The sequence below is a fragment of the Rhincodon typus genome, chromosome 7, assembly GCF_021869965.1.
Source record: "Rhincodon typus isolate 14 chromosome 7, sRhiTyp1.1, whole genome shotgun sequence".
Classification (NCBI taxonomy): Eukaryota; Metazoa; Chordata; class Chondrichthyes; order Orectolobiformes; family Rhincodontidae; genus Rhincodon; species Rhincodon typus.
This window is the reverse complement of record NC_063338.1, coordinates 68,490,795-68,514,977: the sequence shown is the minus strand read 5'-3', so window position 1 is coordinate 68,514,977 and position 24,183 is coordinate 68,490,795. Positions and strand designations below refer to the sequence as shown.

At 39.4% G+C, this 24,183-nt stretch overlaps 1 protein-coding gene across 1 annotated transcript in view; it reads right to left on the bottom strand.

The window, feature by feature from the left end:
* Positions 1–24,183, bottom strand: part of thsd7ba (thrombospondin, type I, domain containing 7Ba) — an 886,244-nt gene that overhangs the window by 458,856 nt on the left and 403,205 nt on the right. Inside the window, exons 7-8 of the mRNA XM_048599575.1 lie at positions 17,410–17,565; positions 10,966–11,169 (exon numbers count right to left, since the gene is read on the bottom strand). Coding sequence (XP_048455532.1) covers positions 10,966–11,169; positions 17,410–17,565 — 360 coding nt within the window. The remainder of the gene's footprint in view (positions 1–10,965; positions 11,170–17,409; positions 17,566–24,183) is intronic.

Genomic DNA, 24,183 nt, shown 5'->3' with positions numbered 1-24,183 from the left:
AAGGGCATTTAAATGGTCATTGGATAAACATATGGATGATAATGGAATAGTTTAGGTTAGATGGGCTTCAGATTGGTTTCACAGGTCGGCGCAACATCGAGGGCCGAAGGGCCTGTACTGCGCTGTAATGTTCTATGTTCTAATCCCCACCACTGCTTACCTGCACTCACCTATCACCATCCCACCTACCTTCCCCAGCCCCTCCCACCCTCTCTCTATTTACTTCAGAGCCCCCTTTCCACTCCCCCCTTTCTGAAGAAGGGTCCCAACCCGAAACATCAGCTTTCCTGCTCCTCTGACGCTGCCTGGCCTGCTGTGTTCCTTCAGCTTTACACTGTCTTAGCTCTATTGTCAGGCTTTTCCACTTGTTTTACATTGATTAAAAAAAACTGCAGATATTAGAATGGTATCATAATAAATACCTTCAAACAACATTTGAATTAGAATAGACTATGCTTTTTGAGATTGTATGTGTGTCTCAGAGTCAATAAGAATGAAAAGCATACACATTTAAACACCCATAACTTGTTACATGCTCACTGAAATCTTTTTGTTTAAAGTAGTGATGAGACACATAACTTCCTACTCATCTCTCACTGTAGCAGGACCAATCTAAGTTGGAGCTTGCAGTTGATGATTAATTGGAGTTTGAAATAATAATCTCATTTAAGTAATTTCCTTCCAGTTTACAGCTGAGATGAGAAAATTGGATCATATCTGTACAGATTAACATTAAATCCCTATGCATCTAAATAGAAGAGTGTTTCTTTAGAAATGTATGATTCAAAGTAAAAATGGAAATGCAAACCAAAGAAAGATAGAATTAAATTTCAAAATAGTAAGACAGATAACATCAAAATCTATAAAAACATGAAATAGGGTAAAGAGGTAAATAGAAATACTGAATATAAACAGAAGTAATTAATAGGAAAAGCAGAAATAAAATGTATGAGCTTTTCATAGTTACATAATATTAGTGAAGTTGTTGTTTTAGTGACAGTGTCAGTGAACTGAATCTTAACAGAAGTCACTGAGTGGCAAGAGGCATGAAGAATTTCTCTCCATGAGCCCCATGAATTTTTTTCACAGTATCTTCCCAAAATCGCTTTATTACCAATGCACCATGCTCCTATGCACCCCAATTATCATATTCTCCCACTCATGACTGGTGGAAGTACTGGCCACTGCCAGGAAATCCTTGGTTTCCAGGCCCCAGCTCCATCTTTAAAAGATAGTTTTGCATGAGGCCAACTGATGTCAGTCTTGAGCTGCCCTGCAAGGTTCGTTCATCTTATTTTTTTGGACATGTCAAATGAGGAAAAGTTTTGACCTTGCTTTACAGACGGGAACCTGGGGATCTTGGTGGATGGGCTGGTTAAAAGAATGGCCATCCTCTTTGTCCAGGGTGGTTCAATGGTTAGCACTGTTGCCTCACAACGTCAGGGACCCTGGTTTGATTCCGCCCTTCAGTGACTGTCTGTGTGGAGTTTGCACATTCTGCCCATGTCTGTGGGTTTGCTCCCACAGTCCAAAGATGTGCAAGCTAGGTGGATTGGCCATGCTAAATTGCCCATAGTATTCAGGGATGTGTAGATTAGATGGGTGAGAGAGAGATGGGTCTGGGTAGGATGCTCTGAGGGTCAGTGTGGACTTGTTGGGCTGAAGGGCCTGTTTCCACACTGTAGGGATTCTATGAAATTCTATGAAAAGCACAGGCAATGACAACACCAGACTCTGCCAGCCTGGTCCAAGGCTGACATCCATGTTAATACAGTGGTCATGGTATGGGCAAAGGTCCAGTAATACAGGAAGAAGGTCAATGACCACTTTTCTCTTCTACCAAGGCTCATGGTCAAACACTCTCACTATTGCATGTAATACCTTCTGTCACTCACTCTAACCCACCCCAAATCCCCAAACTACCAAGCCTGTACACCCTCTGCACTACCCACTCATCAGGGAACCTCACCACCTTTACCCAATTAGTACCAGCACTGTGCAAGACGCTTTCATCTTACTCAATCCCTGCTGTTGACAGATGCTGGGAGAAATCGGACCAAAATAGGGTGGAGAGAGCCAAGACAGGTGCTGTGGCATCTGACGATCAACTTATATCCCCCATGCTAAAATGCAAGTCAACACTGAAGTACTGAGAGCACTTCAGATTTGATTGATGGTGCAAAACAGAAAACAAGAGGCAAGACAAGGCAGCGATGCTGCAAGGGATACACACAGCGACTGAACATGAGGAGTGCAAGCAAGAACCCCTTGTTGCACTTTGGTCCATTCTATGAGCGAGGTGCCTGTTCTTGTGCACAGAGTGTGTTGGTAACAACATTGCAATGAGACGTGTCGGAAGGCTCCAAAGTGCTGCATGGAAGTGCAGAATTTATGTTGCAAGTGATTTAGGAATGTGCCACACAGGCACAGTGAGCTGGTATGTGTTATACGCAAATGTCCATGGACAGGGAGTGCATGCAGTCGACAGGGAGTGCATGCAATTTGTGCCCTGAGATGTCTGTATTGAAGTGCTGGAGGAGCAAGCAGAGAGCTGAAGCCGCCAGGTGACCACTCTGACTTTCAATTGTCACAGCCTAGTTTCTATCCACTGGGTGGGGCAAATGGGAAACTGCATATAAATTGGCAGGAGAATTGAGTTTAAGAGCTGTGAGGTTATGTTGCAGCTCTATAAAACCCTGGTTAGACCACACTTGGAATATTTTGTTCAGTTCTGGTCGCCTCATTATAGGAAGGATGTGGAAGCTTTAGAGAGGGTGCAGAGGAGATTTACCAGGATGCTGCATGAACTGGAGGGCAGGTCTTATGAGGAAAGGTTGAGGGAGCTAGGGCTTTTTTCATTGGAGCGAAGAAGGATGAGAGATGACTTGATAGAGGTGTACAAGACGTTGAGAGGCATAGATAGAGTGCATAGTCAGAGACTTTTTCCCAAGGCGGAAATGACTATTACGAGGGGGCATAATTTTAAGGTGATTGGAGGAAGGTATAGGGGAGATGCCAGAGGTAGGTTCTTTACACAGAGTGTGGTGAGCGTGTGGAATGCGCTGCCAGCAGTGGTAGTGAAGTCAGATACTTTAGAGACTTTTAAGCGACACTTGGATAGGCACATGGAGGATAGTAAAATATGCAGGGTAGATTGATCTTAGTAAGATAATAGGTCGGCACAACATCTTGGGCCGAAGGGCCTGTACTGAGCTGTACTGTTCTATGTTCTATGTTCCATGATTGGATCAAGAATTGATCAGAATAAGATGTTACTGTATGCTAATACATGCAAATTGTTCTCTCCCCACTCACTCTTAAGAACCTTGTCTCAGCACTCAACACTTGGCTAACACTGGAAAAGGAACTTTTTGTTCTTGATGTTCTGATTGGCCATATTGCAATTTTCCCAACTTCCACAGCAGGGCCCATGTTGTTCAGGGGCTGCAAGATTCCCTTAAATGGCAGTAATATTATAATAATTAAACAACTCCTTGCAGTTGAGTTATGATGATATTTTAAAGCATCTAACTGACTTGATGCAGTCTCGAAAATTCCCAGGAAATTTTTATAGGCTTAATATTTAATAATGCTATACATTTCTTCAACTTGTAATACTTTACATTTGATGTTTACAGAATTGAATTCAGATCAAAAATTTGTGATAGTTTAAACATTATGCTGTGCATTCAATGATAGGTGGGCAGAAGAAAAAGATCTCTGATTTTTTATTATGTATGTGAAATGGGTTGTAATTTTATTTGATGCAGAAGACAAGTTAAAAGCAACGTGATATATAAGGTTCACTGCTGGCTGAGGTCTGAATGGTGCATCGCCTACGTATTGGTTGACATTTATAAAAAGAAATTGGAACTACCTGTGCATTATTTATTTGGTCAGCTGTACAATTTTCCTGAGAGGGAAAAAAAAAATCTGAAAATGGAATTGTGACAATAAGCCGCAGTGAGTAGAAACAACATCAAGAGAAATCTCCTCAGCTGCAGGTATCTAAGCCTCTTGACAAATGGATATACAGAAGCCACTCTATTTATATCTTAACATTTCACACACCTTTAATTATAATAATTAGTTAAAAAGTCCAGACAACTATGGTCAACATTTAACTGGACTCAATTGTTTACTGCTACTGATTCTGAAAGTGAAATAAAGGCTGTTTTTTTAAAAGACAAGTGTACAGTCATAGTTTATTCCCCTTGATAAGCATCATAAAGACAATAGCTACAGAGTAATGCTGTCTTCTGTACTGGATGCTCTTGACACAGTTGGCAGTTTGATTTTAGCATTAAGTTTTTTCGACATAAAGGAATTCTTTTTAACTGCTATACCTGTGTGAAAAGTCACGGATAACAACTCAGGTCAGCATCAACACTGAAGCGATCAGAATAAATCAATTGTTTCCAACTTGTCAAGTGTGGACATTTCACCACTTATTTCTACCGAACAAAAATATTCCTCAGCACCTAACCAGAAAACACCTCATTGCAATAAATTATTTCAGTTACTTGCAACAGAATCAGGAAAAGCAAGCAGATTATAAAGTTAGTATCTGTTTGTATTCCAAAATTCAGAGACAGGCTTCAAAAACTCCCCTTAAACCCACACTAAGTCCTGTTCCAGATTGTCCCATTTAAATTTGAGTTTGGTTTCGCTAATGAAAGGTACAAATTAAAACCTTACAATGAATCTGTTATAAACTCTTAAGAAGAAAAGAAATGATTTTGTGCTCAGAAGTGGAGTTGCTGCTGCATTTAATTGACTGAAGGATGGTTGTACTGTTGAACAATCTTGAATATCCTCCTCAAAAGAAGCTTGAGAGTTAGAAATATTGACATTGATGTTTGAGTCGTGGAATCATATATTTTAGAAACAGGCTTTTTGGCCATCCGTATCTATGCTGAACAACAAACACCATACTACACTAATCCCATTTACTTGCACTTGGTCCAGTTGCTTCTTAAGTGTTACAAGAGTACTTGCCTTGACCACCATCTCAGGCACCACATGATCTACCATCCTCTGGGTAAGAAAAAATTTCTTCAGATCTCCTTTAAACCATTTGTTCTTCACTTTAAACTTATGTCCTCTAGTCTTAGACATGTCTGTCATGGAGAAGAGACTCTCACAATCTTGTCTACACCTCTCAATTTTGTATACTCCAATCAGATCCCCCGCAATCTCCTTGATTGGATGTAACCACAAATATCAACTGTGCTACACTGTGCTATGAAAGCAGTCAAATAATATACTTTCTCAATCATAAAATTCCGCAGAACTAGTGTTTTGTAACATTTCCATGTACCTAATTTATGCACAAAGTGTAGCCCATTGGTTATAGCATAGTACACTTTTCAACTGCAAATTATGGCTAGAAATCTTGTCATACTTATATATTAATGTGTTATGTGTAAGATAGTACAATGAAACCTTGGTAGCATTTAATGGAGGTGGCAAGTGTTATACTCACTGGCTGGAGAGCAAGTGAGAACCCTGCATAGCTGCCTTTCAGAAAGTTCTGTCAAGTGAAGTGCAAAACAAGCATTTAACTGGACAGTTTCTCCATGATCATGGGCCCTGGGGGATGAAATTCAAACACCAGACAGCTGCCAGCTAGCGAGAGGCCGGCAGCTGTGTACTGCATCACACTCCACTGGAAGTCGTAGCTGGTTCCAACAAAGCACTCACCAAAGGCCCAGGATCACTGAATGTCCTAAGTCACAGGTAGGTGAAGTCAAGTTGAGGAATGGCAGTAAGGGAAGGGAAGTGCTTCTTGAGGGACACTCTCTTCTCAAGGTAACACAGCACCTTTGGAGAAAGAGTCACCCCTCTGGTGGGAAAGTATGTGAATAGCCTCTGCACCCATAGTGTTTTTTTTTGTTCATTCATGGAATGTCAGTAGTACTGACTAGGCCAACGTTTATCGTCCATCTTTAATTGCCCTGGAGAAAGTGGTGGTGAACAGCTTTTTTGTACACAAACAACCATAACAGGGCCACTCGGCACATACCCACCTGTGACTAGTAGGCCCTCAAGTAGACATTAGTTACTTTTTTAAGAGCCTCACCACTCAAGAAGATTGATGCCATTTAGGACAAAACAGTGCCTCAACATGTTTGGTACTCTGTTTGCGACCAACATCACTCCTTTCACCATTGACACACAGCAGCAGCAGTATGTGACTTTAACATGATGCACTGCAATAATTCACAAAGACTGCTTCAGCAGCACCTTCCAAACCCATGACTTTCATTGGCTTCAATGATAAGGGAAGAAGATACATGGTGGCACACCATCTGCAGTTTTCCCTCTGAGTCACAAACAATCTTGACTTGGAAGTATATTGCTATTCCTTCAGTGTTGCTGGGTCAAAATCATTCCCAACAGTATTCAAACCTTCCCTGTACCCCAAAACCTGTAAGAAGTGGTTCAAGAAAGCTGTTCACCACCCTCTTCTCCAGGGCAATTAAATATAGACAATATATGTTGGCCTAACCAGTAATACTGATGTCCCATGAATGAAGAAAAGAAAGGGCGCAGGGGCCGTTCACATACTTTCCCAACCAGACTTAATAGGATTTGATCCCTACCCAGCAACCTCCCAACAAATTAAGTACCCAATTCATCACCAAACATGCGTCAGGGAGGGCATTGATTTCCATGCATTGCTGCATGGCTTGGTTATTCCATGGTTCTTTGAACATTCAAAGTCTGGTTTTAAAGAGTATTAACACTTCTTGGAAGTATTTTGTTTCTGAGACTACTGCATGCATCGCAAATAGTCTTAAACGTCTTCTGGTAATAAATAAAGACATTTCATTTAGAAATTATCTTACCAAAACTCCAAACCCCCAGAAAACATGAATCCTTCTTTGTGCATGCAACCTCAGATGAAAAGTTAAAATACTTAATTATAGGCTAGTCCAATTGTTATAAGCATAAATTTTTAAAGAAGTTATTCATATAACTTACCATATTTGGCTTATACTTTACAAAATATCTTGAAGAGGTGACTTAAGTCTAATTATTGTGCTTACAATATTTACACACAGTGTGAAGAAAAAAACTGCATTTGGTGTGTATAAGCAACGGGCCACAGATTTCAAGTTAGGTTCAGGAAGGAGTTCCTTCAAGAAAAGTCCCTGGTAAAATTGTTCCTCATTTCTTTTTTAATGAGCTCAATTTTTTGTCATGTAGCTTGCACAAAGCCTTGATGTAACGACTACGTAGCCAGAACAAAAATTGTTTACAACTACTTTTCAAGAGGATGGTGTCCTTTTAAACTAATTTTTCATTGAGTGTAAAGGTAAGCCACGTGTATATTCCACACAGTATCAGCTTCAAAAGACATTAATGCCACTTGCTCTTCCTGTGACAAATGAGAATTGTAACACTCCACTTCTAGCTACATTTATTTCAGATATATCTCACAACTATTTTGACGGGCCTGTAATATTATTGCAAATTAAACGCTAGCCTGAACCGGTAATCATTTAAAAGCTATTGACAATGAAAGCCCAAAGAAGGTACAGTGTTCAAGAACAAAAGCAAAAATTGGTAATTGAAGTAAATAGCTGAGATACATTTAAGCCAAATAAGTGCATGAGTATGAAATGAATGTAATTATATAGTGATAGGGTTAAACAAAGTGGAATGGATGAGGCTTGTACAGCGTAAGAGACAGAATAGATAAGTTGGGTCAACTGACATATTTCTATGCCGTAAAGACACTATATCACAGTCAAATTTTAATAGAATTCTGTGACACATCACCACAACAACATACCTATCATGTTTATTGATATTTTTTAATCAACCTGTTCAAATGTGTTACAATATATGGCTGGAGCTAGTGGGATTTCAACCCAAGGACACCACCCTGCACCACTTTCTCCCATGTTTATTCCCAAACATTGGTAATTTTGCATTCCAGCAGTGTCCATCATTAAAGAAAAAAGACTGCAAACAGCTTGAGAATATAGCATTTCATCTGCAGCAGTGTTTGGCTATGTCATAGAATGCTCCTTTGATGAAACATGGATGTAAGTTATTTATTTATTTAGTTAGTGTCGCATACATCTAGAAAGATATGGTGAAAAGTGTTACATCGCTGCAATTCAGTGCCTTTTCATTTGCAAAACTAACAAAAATTACATAAATAGAGTTCATCTTCTGTACAAAGTGTCTACAAACATAGCTCCAGGCCTTTGGCAAGGTATCTACAAGATGTCTCAGGTCTCAAGGAGCCTCCACTCCAGGCACCACCACCACCTTAGCAGAAGACACACTAAGTCGACGCTGTGGGCCTACCCCAGCCAGGTGTCCTCTTCCAGGCACCACAACTGCCGCAGCTCACGATCCACTGAGTCCCCATGTCCAGGCTCCGGGCCTACCACAGCCAGTAGTTCTCACTCTGGACACTGCTACCGCTTCAGCTGACACCCCGCTGATACTGCTCCAGCTTCCACATGATGTCAGAAGATGAAGAAAAGAAAAAAAGAAGACAACAAGGGAGAGAGAAGGGAGCGGGCAGGCTCAGGAGGCCAAACACTATCTATCGTGCCTACGCCACCATCTGGACGTTAGTTGTTTTTTGAAAAAAATTATATGTTAATGTTAGGAGACAAACCCTCAGGAAATCCACTTGTAAACACAATTCTGAGCTCATTTTAAGTTCTGACTCGAGTTCATGTGCAATCAGAAACCGGAGAAGGTGATATTGGATAAATTAGTTTTGATGGCTTCCAATCCTCTCCTCCAACTGATCAATTGACAGATACTGACAACTTTCAATGCCAGCGTAAAAAGCTGCTTTTCCTTGCAAGACATAACAAGCTGAGTCATGGGCTAGCGTGCCTTCACCTCGAGACACCAATAATTGGCATCTGTCCTGTATCTATTTCCAGGCACTGTCACTAACATTCAATTTACCTGATACTCTTGTTAATATTGCACATTGCCTGTCATGTGGAGAGATGTTCTGAAGTGTTAATGAGTTTAAATTTCCCTACGTGTACCTCATGCACCAGTAGTTGAGTTTCCTCATGCATCAAAGAGTGGATTGGTGGGGTTACACTGTTACACCACGTGCCATGTAAACTCCATTTTGCACTGCAACATTATTTAATTTTTCTTTCGTCTTTGCCCGTCGCTTCTTTTACCTTTGTGCAGACTTTGACAATGATCATGAAAACAATTTTTTCAGCCTTTCCAGTCAAAACATTAAAGTGCAGCCACTTAACTTTAAGTCATTTTAATTTCATAGGCCTCCCTTTCTAAAGTTCCCTGCACAAAATTTGATCTATACCTCAAACATATACAAAATATGTAAACTGATTGACACCTTGGAGTAATAAGGTAGAATGGAAACACATAGTAGCATGGAAACATTGGTGAATTTTTCCATCTGGAATCAGCCACTAAAAATATTGAGAGATTCTGAAAATTTAATTAATCTATTGTTTGCTGAATGTAACCACTTAAAAAAGCCAGAAATTTAATTCAGGTTTACTTTGGAACACAGCCGAAATGAATTGGTGCAGATACACCTTTACAAATACTAAGCAGGAAATTTAAGACTTGCACCGAATCAAAGGAACAAAACTCATGGCTTAACTCAATTGTTATGATCCACTTGAAGACATTTAAAAAGAAACTTGAATTTACAGTTAATAGCTCAATGGCTATCACTACAAAATTCCACATTTAAAGATCTTTACTCTGGCAAACAGACTGAAAACAAATACTGAATAAACATAATTTTTTGTATGCAATTTATGCTTCAAACTACAGAGAAGAACTTTTAATAAAACTGAAAATGCCTACTATCAGATACGTTACATTGTCATTTAAGTAGGTATTTAATACTTTCAGAACGAGTCCAAAATGAATCTCAACTCTTGAGGGTTTATCGCTGATCTTTTCTTTTCCTGGCCTGGAAATATTTAACTCCAGAACTGTCTTTCACAGCCTGACTTTTCCTGGAGACTTCTTTCTGTAGTTAAAGCTAAGCAAATCTTCCAGCCTCAATTTAGCTCCTCATGAATATCTTTCCAATATGAGCACGAACTCCATCCACACATCTGTATGGTGAACCCCACAAAAAACTGTTACCTCAAAGCTACCTCAGAACCTTCTGAAGAGTCACTGGACCCAAAACATTAACTCTGATTACTCTCCACAGATGCTGCCAGACCTGCTGAGATTTTCCAGCAATTTCTGTTTTCTTTTGTTTTCCAGCATTCACAGCTCTTTCAGTTTTTTATCACGTAATATGAATCAGATGGGCTTGTAACCAGGCAGAAATGTTGACTAGCTACCCTTCAGTTGCCAACCCTCTCTTATCCTGGTAGCAAATGGACTGTTTAAAGCAGATTGCAACCTGATATTTTCAATACATTTGTAGTAGTTTGGAGGCGGTCAATCCATACAATGTTAGCACAAAGATTGTTGCTATGGTTTACAACACCTTGTGCATTCTTTGCAGTAAAGCAAGTAATACCAGTAGTCTCTAACAATCAAGCTATCCAGGTTTTCTGTCAGGCAGGCTGCTAAACAGATCACACAAGCCTGCTCATTTTACCTTAAATTAGAGTGCTAAAACCTAACAACCTTTTGAATATAATACTTTCTTTTCAATTAAGCTATTGTAGAATCCATTTTACATTCAGACACTGAAAAATAATTAGGAAGATGCAAAGACAGATAGCAACAAATTGATAAAATAGGCACTGATTTTATCGTGTTTAACTTTTAGCATAAACTAACATTTAATACCCAATTTACACAAAAACTTTGAAGGCTAAGTTCCTGATTTTATGAACTGTAAAAGTTGAGACTCAAAAGTTTACAAGAAACAAAAAGTTAAAAGGTACATAAATTAGTACCTTACAATTTGATTTGGCCAGTTTACAGCATTCTCAATCTGAACTGACTCAGTACGTGACTAACCTTGGTTATTCTTGCACAATATTGTTTGGTTGTAGGTCCCTCTGCCACACGTTTGATTATTTTCTGTCACGCAGAGGCTCTGTTCAAGCACATGCCAATGATAGCAGACTGGCTCCTCACAATGAATGGCTTCTACAAGATGTGGGCACCTTCCCACATTTCCAGTGGGCTCTCTGATAACATGACGTCTTCTCATCTTAAAGCCTACAATTGAATTGAAACTTACAGTGAATAAATATACAGCACTTAGAATAAAAAATAGAAATAAATTTCATTTATCCATACTGGTGCTGCAATATAACATTTTGATTGGTATGTCTTTGCAATATTCTTAAACCTTCATGACAAGAAGTGACAGCATAACCTTCTATAAATCTCAAAATGCATTACAGCTCTCCTAAAATCCAAATGTCATCTTAATTTTCAATCAGCCACATATATTGCAAATAAACATTGAGAGGTATGATAATAGTAAAAAAAATTATTGATGAATGACCTGGTCACCGTGAGTTTTTATAGAAGAAAATATCATACAAAAGCTGTAAAAGACACATTTAGCGGTGTCAATTAATGGAGAACCTGTACTCCACAAAAAAGGTTAGCTGCAAGTCCTTTTCCAACGTGATAACATTCTTTGGGCTGATTTACAGAAGTATCAAAATCAACACCAAAGACTTTGCATTTCAAACAATCCTACCCTTTAGAAATAAATGTGCATAAATGCCCTGCAGAAGTGGCTATCCTGCAAACAGAATTATCCAATATCATCTTACGGAGATAAAACAAAGCAAATTCAGCAATGTTACAAACCTATATCAGCTTGTTAGTAAGCCTTTTAGAAAAGCATTGAGGCTCACTATTTGGTTGACTAAGAATTCATTACAGTTGGCAGAACTTTTCCAGACTTTCAGCAGCGTGGGCAATAGTGAGAAAGTTCAGAAATATGAGAATAATAAAAAAAAAATCAGATTCCTGACATTGAGATAAATCATTTCTGATTTTACCCTTAATGTTTAAGCAGTGAGTTCTGAAATACACTGATGACTAAACTTATTTCCATGCATTTTAATAGCTAATCTGTCCTTATTTCTATGCAGTTTATCATTTTCACACTTTCACTGTGAAAGCTTATGGTGCAAATTCTTGATGCAAAACTCTAGCTGGTTACCTAGCACAATAGGAGGTGATGACTTGATGTCACTGGACGAATAATCCAAAACCCTAGGGACACAGGTTCAAATCCCATCATGGGAGATAGTGAATCTGAATTCAATAAAATCTGGAATTTAAAAAATAAGCAAAATTAATGGTAACCACCGTCCATTGTCATTAAAACCTATTTGGTTCGCAAGTGTCCTTTAGGAAGTGTTACCTGGTCTTCCACAGATATGATTCAAATACTCAGCAATGTGATTGACTCTCAAATTCCTCTGAAATGGCCTTAAGTACCAACGGCAATTAGGAATGGGCAACAATTTGGGATTCGTGTAGATAAGTCAGTGCAGACTTGAAGGGACTTTTTCCTTTTATTCATGCATGGGATGTGGGCGTCGCTGGCTAGCCAGCATTTATTTCCCATTCCTAGTTGCCCTTGAGAAGGTGGTAATGCATTCTTTTCTTGAACCACCACAGTCTATACGATGTGGATTGACCCACAATGCCACTAGGGAGGGAATTCCAGCATTTTGATCCAGCAACAGTGAAGGAACAGCGATATATTTCCAAGTCAGGATGGTGAGTGACTTGGAGGGAAACTTGCAGATGACGGTGTTTCCATGTATCTGCTGCCCTTGTTCTTCTAAATGAAAGCGGTCATGGGTTTGGAAGGTGCTGTCTGTGGATATTTGGTGAATTTCTGCACTGCATCTTGTAGGTTGTACATGCTGAAGCTACTGAGCATCAGTGGTGGAGGGATTGGATGCTTGTGGATGTTATGCCAATCAAGCGGGCTGCTTTGTCTTGGATAGTGTCAAGCTTCTTGAGTGTTGTTGGAGCTGCACGCATCCACGCAAGTGGTGAGTATTTCATCACACTCGTGACTTGTGCCTTGTCGATGATGGACAGTCTCTGGGGAGTCAGAAAGTGAGCTACTTGTCGCAGTATTCCTAGCCTCTGACCTGCTCTTGTAGCCATTGTGTTTACATGGCAAGTCCAGTTCAGTTTCTGCTTAATGATGACCCCCACTTAATAGTAGACAGTTCAGTGCTGAGAACACCATTGAATGTCAAGAGACAGTGGTTAGATTGTCTGTTAATGATGATGATTATTGCTTGGCACTTGAGCTTTTCACTTCACCTGCCTACCACTGTCCACTATTTTGTTGCAATGCAAATGGATTAAGTGCCTTAAGCAGGTGATAATTGGCCAACTAAGACTCTTAATAGGCCAAAGGATAGCCAAGATAGTGGACACCTTACCCATCTACCCAGTTCATGGGAAATTACTCAGCAGGAACGGCAAGGCAATGGACGGATCACCTGATATACTTTACACATTTCTCTTGCAGAATACATGAGAAGAATAATTAATGTGCTGCACTCAAAGCTGTTGAGAAGAGTAACCTGAATCACTATGGAATAGTTTACCATTGCTTTGAATTTCTTCAAACATACTGCTAAATTCTCCATAACAAAATTTAACTGAAATGAAACATTACATGATGTATTCCAATTCCTCTAGCAGTATCTCCTACTGTTCACTTCATGCAAAAACTAGCTTCTGTAATTTTTCCTTTCAATCCTGACGGGGCGGTTCTTAGGTCTACTAAAGAGAAAGCTGGCCATTTTGGCTCACCTTCCTCCAATAATTCAAACCTCATGATACTATTGGTATTTTATTTATAAAACACATTTGCTTGACTGAATTGTAACTTGCATAAAAAATGTTCTAATATATAAGTCACCAAAACAAATGGATCATTGGGCTGAAAATATCAGATGGAGCTCAATCTGAATAAATACAAGGTATTGCATTTTGGTATAACAAACGAGAGTAGGACTTATACAATTAATATTAGGACCTTGGGTTGTGCAGTAGAACAGAAAGACCCAGGGGTTAAGGAACATAATTCACTAAAGTTTGTGTCTTATACAGACAGCATGGTTAAAAAGGCATTTGGCACGCTTGCCTTAATTGTTCAGTCCTTTGAGTGTCAGAGTTGGGAATCATGTTGAGGTTTTACAGGACATTGGTGAGGCTTCTTCTGGAATACTGTATCCAGTTCTGGTTTCCCAGTTATAGGAAGGATATCAGAGTAAGCTGGAGAGGGTTCAGAAGAGATTTACCAGGATGTTGCCAGTTATGGAAGGTTTACATTATATTGAAAGATTGGATAATCTGGGACTTTATTCACTGGAGAATAGGAGGTTGTCTTTCCCCCCGGATGGGGTATTTCAAGACCAGGAGACACATTTTCAAGATGATAGGAGAGAGATTTTAAAAAAGATGAGGGGCAAATTTTTTACACAGCGGGCGGTTCACATGTGGAATGAACTTCCTAAGTGAGCGATGGACAATTACAATGTTTAAAAGACATTTTGATAAATACATGAATAGGAAAGCTTTGGAGGAATGTGGGCCAGGACCAAGCAGGTGGGATTAGCTTAGTTTGGGATTATGTTTGGCACGGACTGGTTGAACCAAAGGGTCTGTTTCCATGCTGCATGGCTCCATGAAAACATGTGACAATTATGTACTAATATACGTGACAAATTCAGCAGTTACAAGGGAAATACTGGACAGGAAATACTGGACAGGATATTAAAGGAATGACCATTAAATTAAAATAAGTTTCATTTACAAAACAACACACAATTCCTACATTAAAACACTGATGTGTATATACATATATATATTAATATATATAAGAAATTCCATTATTTAAGTACTTAAGGAATCAAAATATGTCAGAAATTGGACTGTTCAGCACCTTTCCCTTCTCTGGGGGATGAGTTTAATTAAACTTTTGAAATGACTCAATCATTATGGGCATGCAGGTGGTAACTATTTCTGAAACTGGGATTGCACGAGGGGTTTTCCCAACTCAGTCCAGATATTAATTCTTCTAATTTCTGCAGTTGCAAGATTTGTGCCATAAAAGGCATCATCATGTTAGGGCTTATGATCAAACTCAGCACAGTTCAATCTGATCTTCTTGCTTGTGAGACATCAGGGTGTCAGAATAGTGTATTTGTTCAAAGGGACAATATAGCCAGCGTAAATCGTTATGACTCTATTAGGGATTAAAGAGAAACATGAACATCCAATAATTAACAGACAAAGCTGTATCTTAAGATTTCAATGATTTTAAACTAAATCAAACTTTATTGAATACAAAACAATTAAACAAAACCAGCATCACTAACTTAACATTATAGTTTACAAAGGTTATGCTATAAACCCATTTCTATTTTTACTCTAGCAATTTCAGTTTCTGTTTGTTACAGATCTCCAGCATCCACAGTTCTTTGTTCTTCCTTTATGTCGGTCACCTCCCCCTCCATGAGTTCTCTTATCTCACAAAATCTTGAATTTACATTCATTGTCCTCAGTATTTCAATGTTCTCCAAAATTCAAGGTTTATGGGATCCATTCCATTAGCTTCTGGCTAAGCAACCTTCCAATCATCTTTCAAGATCTTGTGATTGCGAACCCCTCAATTTTTATCCTCACTTTGCTCACAGATATATGTCTGTTCCCACATCTTCTGCACAGCCCTTTCCCCAATCTGAGACACAGGGGGTTTTAATTGAATGCTTGGGATTACATGGCCTCAAAATCCGACACACTGATTGTGGTCAGTGAGGGCTAATGTTGTTTGAACAACGATTGGCATCAAATTTTAAAGAACTTCCACTCTCTGGACTGCAATAAAAACATGGTCCTAATGATCACATCATCTGCAAGATGTATGCCTCTCAACTTCACCCAATCTTTAGGCATCTCTTCTACCTCTTTGACTTTCAGACCACTTTACCCTCTCCAAATGGATGCATCCATGTGTCATCATACTCACAGGAAAAGTTATTTCTAACACACTTCCAAACTACTGTCAACATTTTTGTAAATTCAATTGATCCCAAAAATCAGCTTAGGATTCACATTGTATGATTGCATCCTTTGGATCTCACTCATTGTCTAACACATTATATTACTTCCAGTATGTGCAGCCTCTCCAAGCCCAAACTTGATATCATCAAATCAATATATTATGATTTATTTCAGTTTTTCCATGCTTCTGAAAACTTGGTGGCATTCTACAGAATGGGTCTTTGTCGATTGTAATGTCTGCTAAAGTGAATTTAAAGCAAAGAATTCTCAATCTTATACCAATAATTTTGCTTCAGTGAATATGCTTTTAGGCTTTCTTTTATTCCATTTTTGTTATAATCTTCTCTTCCATTTACATTTTTGACCACCAAACATACTTTTTTGATCAATGACAGAAAAGCTCACGTGTTAAGATACAAAATAAATGGTCTCCTATTCTACCACTAAAATATGCATAATTATTAGTTACAGCACAGCATGCCCTGAAACATTGTCCTTAAAAGCCGTTTGCGATTGACCATTTAGTTACAACGAGTGCTGAATTCAGTGCAATTTGGTGCTCCTTAATTGAGGGCTACAACTGGACTAGGACTGTTGGAGCATACTTTATGTAAGGTCTTTAAAACCAAGTGGGAGAGAAAACTTTCATTATATCTAACTGTAACAAAGAGTAAAACAATGGTGCAATATATCTCTCAACTTTGAAACAAAGTGCTACTGATTCATTAGCATGATTAATGTTCTGCAAAGCCAACATTTGTACCATAAAAATATTAAATGTATTTTTCTGAATCCAATCCATATAGCTGACACCCCCTCATCTATCCAGGCAGGAACGTAACAAATCCCCTAGGTTCAGTTAAATGTTTAGTTTCATTCGCCGTGTGTAGCTGTGCTCTGTCAGCTACTGATAATTATTGCACAATGGTTAAAAAAAAACCTTTTGAATTACAGCTGGTTAATGTTCATATCATTCACAGAAAATGATGGGTGTTAAATGGAATACCCTGGCGAGAAATGCAACTCTGCTAAGGAAAAGTTGAAAAGCTTTTGCTTTTCTTAGAAACAAATGAGATGACGACAGAGAAAACTTGGAATTTACAACTCTACAAGTTATTCCAGAATTCAAGTGAAATATTTATAACTAATGAACCTTTATAACACTTTTTGTTGACTTATTACATCTAATTCTGATAGCTGGTGCAGCTCATTCTAAATGGAAATATTTTGATTGAAAAAGACATTGAATTTAATATATTTTGACATGAATTTAAAACTATGACTGAGTTTTCTAAATATGAAAAATATTGCAAGTTAAAATTTTATTGCTTGGAAGGTTGGTGAGAGTATCATTACAAAGACTCAATTTAAAATGAAAAAGTGAAAGGCTGAAACCTTTAGTCCGTTGAGGATCCTGGCAGCTCTCAGGGATGCAGGGTCTCCATGCCGACCAGGCTGAAACTGAACAGTCAGTAGGACAGGCAATGGTACAAAGCTGTGAAGTAACTGGCATTGGTCCTATGCACAGGCTGTGATCCATTGGTCTGAACACTGAAAAAAAAGCAAAACTAGGTTATTATTTCCACTTTTCAACAGTGTTAAAGTTTGCTGTTTCAGTATTGCACTGTAAGAAAAAATTTCTTGGCTCAGAAACACAAAGCCCAAAGCAATTGCAGGTTAGACAAGCACAGTGTTTAATTCTATAGCCCTTCCAATTTTCTGTTTTTCTAAGTATACTCATTCAGGATGGGTCATGGCTATATAGAATGAGGAAATTGTACAGCTCTCAGCCAAGTGACTATTTTTAAATTTGTGGTCAGATTGTAAGGCATCAATTTTAAATACAGTATCTGACACCAGAGTGGCAGCCAACAAATTGCAGGTGTGGGGAGACACACAACAGCATTTCAGAGGAAAGCAAACAGAATCTAATTAAAAGAATCTCTTGCACTTACAGGAAAGAAAACTTATGAGCAAAAACTACCACAACATTTCCCAGTAGAAACAGGATGATTCCTCCAGAAAAATGCAATGAGTTCAGGATTACTCTATAACTCAAATCACATGTAAAATAAATCCTAGTCATTTAGCGTGGCTAACAAGGTCTTGATCTAGGTTTCACAACATATAACCCACCCAGCGGTCAGGTTGGATTGGGTGAGTGAGTGAGTGAGATGTGTTGGTGAAGAAGTAATAGAATATGAGGAGTTAGTTGCAATGGAACGGAGAGCTTGCACAATCTTTTCATCCCCAATCTCAGTGCAATTTAAACTGCAGGCAGCATGAAGATCCCAAGGTGAAGTCCATTTTAAATATGCAAATTAGCTGGTGATGATGCCATCGAGACAACAACTGAGAATGCTGGAGAAATTCAACAGCTCTTGCACCATTTGTGAAGAGAGAAACAGAGTTAACACCTTGAGTGCATGTATGACTCTGGACGGGACAGAAATTTAAAAAATAACATTTGTGTCCTGGAACTACTGCAATATTTCAATGAAGCACAATGCAAGCTGGAGGAACAGCACCTCATTTTCTGCTTGGGTAATTTAAAGCCTTTCAGAGGTAATATTGAGTTCTACAACTTCAAAACCTGACCGCATGATTTCTGATCTCTATTTTTCTTACATTGTCTCCCTACCTCAGCCCCATGCCTAGTCTTGATTTTGTCTTGTTTACTTTGCTGTCAGTTGACAGGACCTATTTTCTCCCTTTCACATCTTAATTCATACCCATTTTATATCTCCATTTCCATTTCACTACCATGATCAACCGGATTTTCTCTCTTTCACTCCAGGCCATCTGTTGCCCTTGTTCCTCCGCCAACTCTGTAAGAAGTTTTAAAAATATATTTTCCAACCCCTTCAGCTCTGAAGACAAGTCATTCCGGACTAGAAACATTAACTTTGTTGCTCTCTCTATAGGTATTGCCAGGCCTGCTGAATTTTTCCAACATTTTCTGTGTTTGTTTCAGATTTCCAGCATCTCAGTATTTTGCTTTTATTATGATTGCATTGAGGCCTGTTCTGCCATTTTGATCCAAGAGCTGAGTGAGAGGGTAGTGCTGGCATCTCTATCAGAAAAAATGTGGCAAGAACATCAGAGTCAGTAATTGATTAGCATGTTAATCTCTTTTTTTAAAAGTTGATTTTAACTTGTTTCTATTTTGAGGGAGCAGTCAGCAATATTTTCTGTCAAGTTACATATGAAACATTTACATTGTTGTTGTGGATTTCACTTGTGTCGTAGTGTTCGGCTCTGACACCACTGAATTTTCACCTTCACAGAAATTTTGAATTAAATCAACAGGATAGTCATCGTTGATTAACAGAGATCCACCTCACATTGGGCTCATTGTAGCATTATAAAACAACACTTCATATCAAAATGTGTTAAGTAGACTGAAAGAGCTGAGTAAATGTTTTTTAAAAATTCACAACAACACTTTAAATGACTGAAATAGCAGCTTTCAAATTTGCCAAGTATTTACATAACTTCAAGCTGGAAGATGCAAAGTTATCAGAAAGCAATTGTGCTGTGTGGAAGCAGCCTACAATCAAACTTAAACAAAAATTGAATTGAATTGAATGATTTATTGCCACTTGCATCTTACAGTGAATAATGCAGTAAAAATAATAATTGCAATGTGGCACTATTTTGAAAAGTTTGAGAACAAAAAAACTAACTGAAAGAGTCTATTTCTGTTCTGCCACCTCCACCATGAGCTCACCAATGCCTCCACCCCTCCTCGACTGTCTCCCCGCCACTGTGCTGGGCCCACCTAAGTCAGAGTCATCACTGTTTAGGCGCCGTCTCTTCACTGCTGGGACCACCTCGCTGACACCACCGCCAATGCCAGGTCCCATGCTGAAACCCTACTCAGTGTGGACCATCCCTTGAAGTACTGATAGACATTAAAGTATAACCTGTTTATTCAGGTTGGTGTAAACTCAATCACTTTGAACAATAGACCCTTCCTAAGGGGAGGGCTGCAATAACCCTTTTATCCAATCACATTGCATGATGGGATGATGGTTTCGTCTGTTTGATGTGATAACATTTAGTGACTGGCTAGTTTATGAGTGGAGGTTGTGTGATAGCAAGCATCCCTTTATATGAAAAAAAGACATTGCTTTTCTGGAGTCAGAGCCAAACAGACAGCGTAGCAGCTCAGAACAGAACTCTCCCTTTTCCAGCCATTGTGCTGGTGTATGCACTGCCTGAATCTGGACAGTTTCAACAACACAGGTAATGTCTTCACTACAAAGCAAACAGCTGCTGGCTTTAAAGGAAATGACAAAGATTGTCCACAAAAGTTTTAAATTGTCTCAATGCAGAATTCAACCAAGAGGGGAAAAGACAAGCAAGGTACCACTTCTCCCTGATTCTGACAATTAATGTAGTGCTGATCACTAAACAACTTTCATACACAGAAAATGCAAGGAATATTACGGAATTTAGAAAATAACTTGTAAATCACCTAAGTGATTTGAAATAAAAGTTAAAATATCAGTTTATAAGATCATGAGGGATATAGATAAGGTGCATAGCCAAGTCTTTTCCCCAGGGTAGGAGAGTCCAAAACTAGGGGGAGTAGGTTTAAGGTGAGAGGGACCTGAGGGGCAACCTTTTCACTCAGAGTGCGGTGCATATATGGAATGAACTGCCAAGAGGAAGTGATGGAGATGGGTACAAATACAACATTTAAAAAACATTTGCACAGGTTCATGGATCAGAAAGGCTTAGGGGGAGATGTTCCAAATGAAGGCAAATGGGAATAGCTCAGTTTAGGAAACTTGGTCAGCATGGACGAGTTAGGCTGAAGGGTCTGCTTCCATGCTCTTTGACTCTATGACTCTATATAAATCAGTTAACTATAAGCCAGTTAGCTTAACATCTGTTTTAGGAAAGTTTTTCAGTCCATAAAGGATAAATTGACAGTGCATTTAAAAAAACATGATGTGATCAAGTAGAGTAAGCATGAGCAAATGTGGGAGAGCAACAGTTTTTGACTGGAGGAACAGCAAGAAGGTACATGGTATGATGAGGTGGTCATAGAGTCATAGAAATGTACAGCAGGGGAACAGACCCTTTGGTCCAACTTGTCCATGCCGACCGGATATCCTAAATTAATTTAGCCCTGTCTGCCAGCATTTGGCAAATATCCCTCTAAGCTGTTCCTATTCATATACCCATCCAGATGCCTTTTAAATGTTGCAATTGTACCAGCCTCCACCACTTCCTCTGGAAGTTCATTCCTTACATGCTCTGCATGTAAAAATTGCCCCTTAGATCTTACCTTTTAAATCTTACCCTTCTCACCTTAAACAATGGCCTCTAGGTTTGGATTCCTCTACCCTGGAGAAAAGATCTTGACTATTCACCCTATCCATGCCCCTCATGATTTTATAAACCTCTATAAGGTCACCCCTCAGCCTCCAACACTGACTACTAGTGCTGTTTAGTTTTAAGTATCTCTGGACATCAGAGTTTAGTCTAAGAAAAATAAACAAACAGGGAAGTTTACAGCTGACCTTGGAGAAACTCAGTATGGAGAGCTCTTCACAGCCGGGGAGCAGCTAAGTGTTTTTTTAAAACCTAATCATACCCCTATTTTGTAAATCTATAATAGTGAGTAGGTTTTTTTTAATATGTTTTATTGAAACTTGTCTCTAATTTAAACTTTCTTTTAAAATACAAAACATAGGCACCAAGATATCCTAGAGCAGTGTTTTCAGAGCAGTAAAACTGTTATTTTCTGGGTCAGTAGAATGTTAAAGTGCAAAGATGGCCTTTAGTACAGTGATGTGCTCTTCCTGTCAGATGTGGAAGATTAGGGTCATGATCACAGGATGTGAGAGTCATGGTTTGCCAGGGCCAAGGCTGGACAAGAGCGAATTGCTGGGTGAGGAGACAGGGCCAGGAAGAAGGACAGGGGATGAGAGAAGGGAATATTGAAGGGGTAGGAGAACAAGAGATAGGCGTTTTGCAGGGGTTGGGGGGTTAAAGAGAGAGAGAGAGGGTAGAGAGAAAGAGAGACAGGAGAACAAGAGAGTGGGATTTTGCAGGGGTTGGGGGGTTGAAGAGACAGTGAGAGAGGGTAGAGAGAGAGAGAGGCAGGACGCAGGGTCTGAAAGGAGGGTGGGAAATGAGACACGGGGCATTGAAAGGGTCAGAAACAAGAGAGAGGGGGAGGCTGAAGAGGTTGAGAGGAATAGATGGTAAGGGAAGAGTCATGGAGATGTGAAAGTGTGAGGCAGTGAAGGTAAGGGAGAGAGGAAGAAACTGAAGAGTGGGGACAGAAGAGAGAGAGGGAGACAGCATGGTGGCGGGGGAAGGAAACAGGAGGCTGCAAGTTAGGGGAAGGATGTTAGAGGGGTTAGGAATGTTGCAGCAAAAAGGATAGAAGGAGGGAGTCTGCAAAAAAGCGTGAACAGTTTTAAACATGTCAACAAATGACTGCTTGGTAAACTAAAATGGTAGGAAATATGGAAATTACTGAGGTAATCAATTCTTTGTAAATTAATGTAGAACCTCTAGCTTCAGGATCCATGTATTCAAGATCTATTATATTGGTGTGGAAGTTGAGTTTAGGGTGGTGGGCCTCTTGTGTGTGGAAGTGTGTCAGTTCAATGAAAATGCCTTTTGTTGTGAAATTATGTCTGTTGTCTTTTCCCAATATAAATACTGTAGAGGAGTCTAAGAAATTAATTAAAACCCGAAAGGGTCACCGGACCTGAAACGTTAACTCTGTTTTCTCCTTCACAGATGCTGCCAGACCTGCTGACCTTTTCCAGCAACTTTGTTTTTGTTCCTAAGAAGTTAATTGTTTTTTGTTGTGCTTTGTAGCTTTAAGTTTAAAGACAGTTGAGATTTGAGCCGAATAAGAGGCTGTGAAACAGGAGAAACCGTAGGGCTCATTATTTCTTTGGTAGACAAGCAGAAAGCTGGAAGGACACAGCAAGCCAGGCAGCGTCTGGAGGAAAGGAGCAGTCAACGTTTCGGGTATTACCCTTCTTCAGGACTGATTATTTCTTTCCCTGTCTCAACTATCCAGTTATTTGTTATTTTTTCTGCTCCTGTAACATTACCTTTCAGTCAATCCAAAAATCTATTTCCCAATTGAAAGCTGCACCTAAGTAGCACCTTCCAAAAAGATGCCAGGTTACATAAATATGCTGATAAAATTCAGCCGTCCCTGCCACCACCTCTCTCTATTGTTCCATTGTTTCTAATTTGCCGTACTGTTCATCTGACATAAATGTCGGAGGAGCAGAAATGCACTTCAACTACATATTGGAAAGACCGCATCAACTGTCTTTGGTCCATACCAAGAATTCTGTTCATTGACCTCCAACTCTGTTCTTTACCTTGGCAACTGCACATGGCTCAACCTTGGTATCATCTATGATCACAAGATAAGGTTCCAACCACATAACTGTTCCATCACAAGAACTGCCTACTCATTCCCCTGTGTCAATACACGAGTCTGTCCCACCTCTGCTGCTAATACCATTACTGATTCCTTTATTACCACTAAACCTGACTATTCTCATGCTGTCCAGGTTGAGCTTCTGCCTTCCACCTCCCATAAACTTGAATTCATCAAAAATTCTACTGCCCATATTCTAACGGTCACCCATCACTCCTGTGTTTGTGAACATACATAGTTTCATGTTCTGTCATCATCCTTGTTTTAAAATTGATTCAAAGAGTGCACTGTCTCTCATTCTTTGTAACATCCTCCACCTCTATAACTCTAAGACTCCTGTACTCATCCATTTCAGGACTCTTGCCCATCCGCTACATCAATCCTTCAACATGGGTTATTGTGTCTGTTTTCGTTCTTCCACGGACATCCATTATAAGATCAACATTTGATTCCTGTTCTTAATTGCCCTTCAGACCATAGTACTGCAAATAGAGAGAAAGTGATGAACCAATGCAATCCATCTGTCACAAGTACACCCACATTGATTGTAGGGAGGAAGTTCCAGGATTTTGATCAAGTGACAGCGAAGGAACAACACAATTGTGCCAAGACTGGATTACGTCTGGCATGGAAGGGAACTCGCCGGTGGTGATGGTCCCATACATCTGTTGCCCTTGGCATTCAGCTACTGAGGTTCTAGTCCCTGGATTTCCATCTCTTTCTTTCCCTCCCTTAAG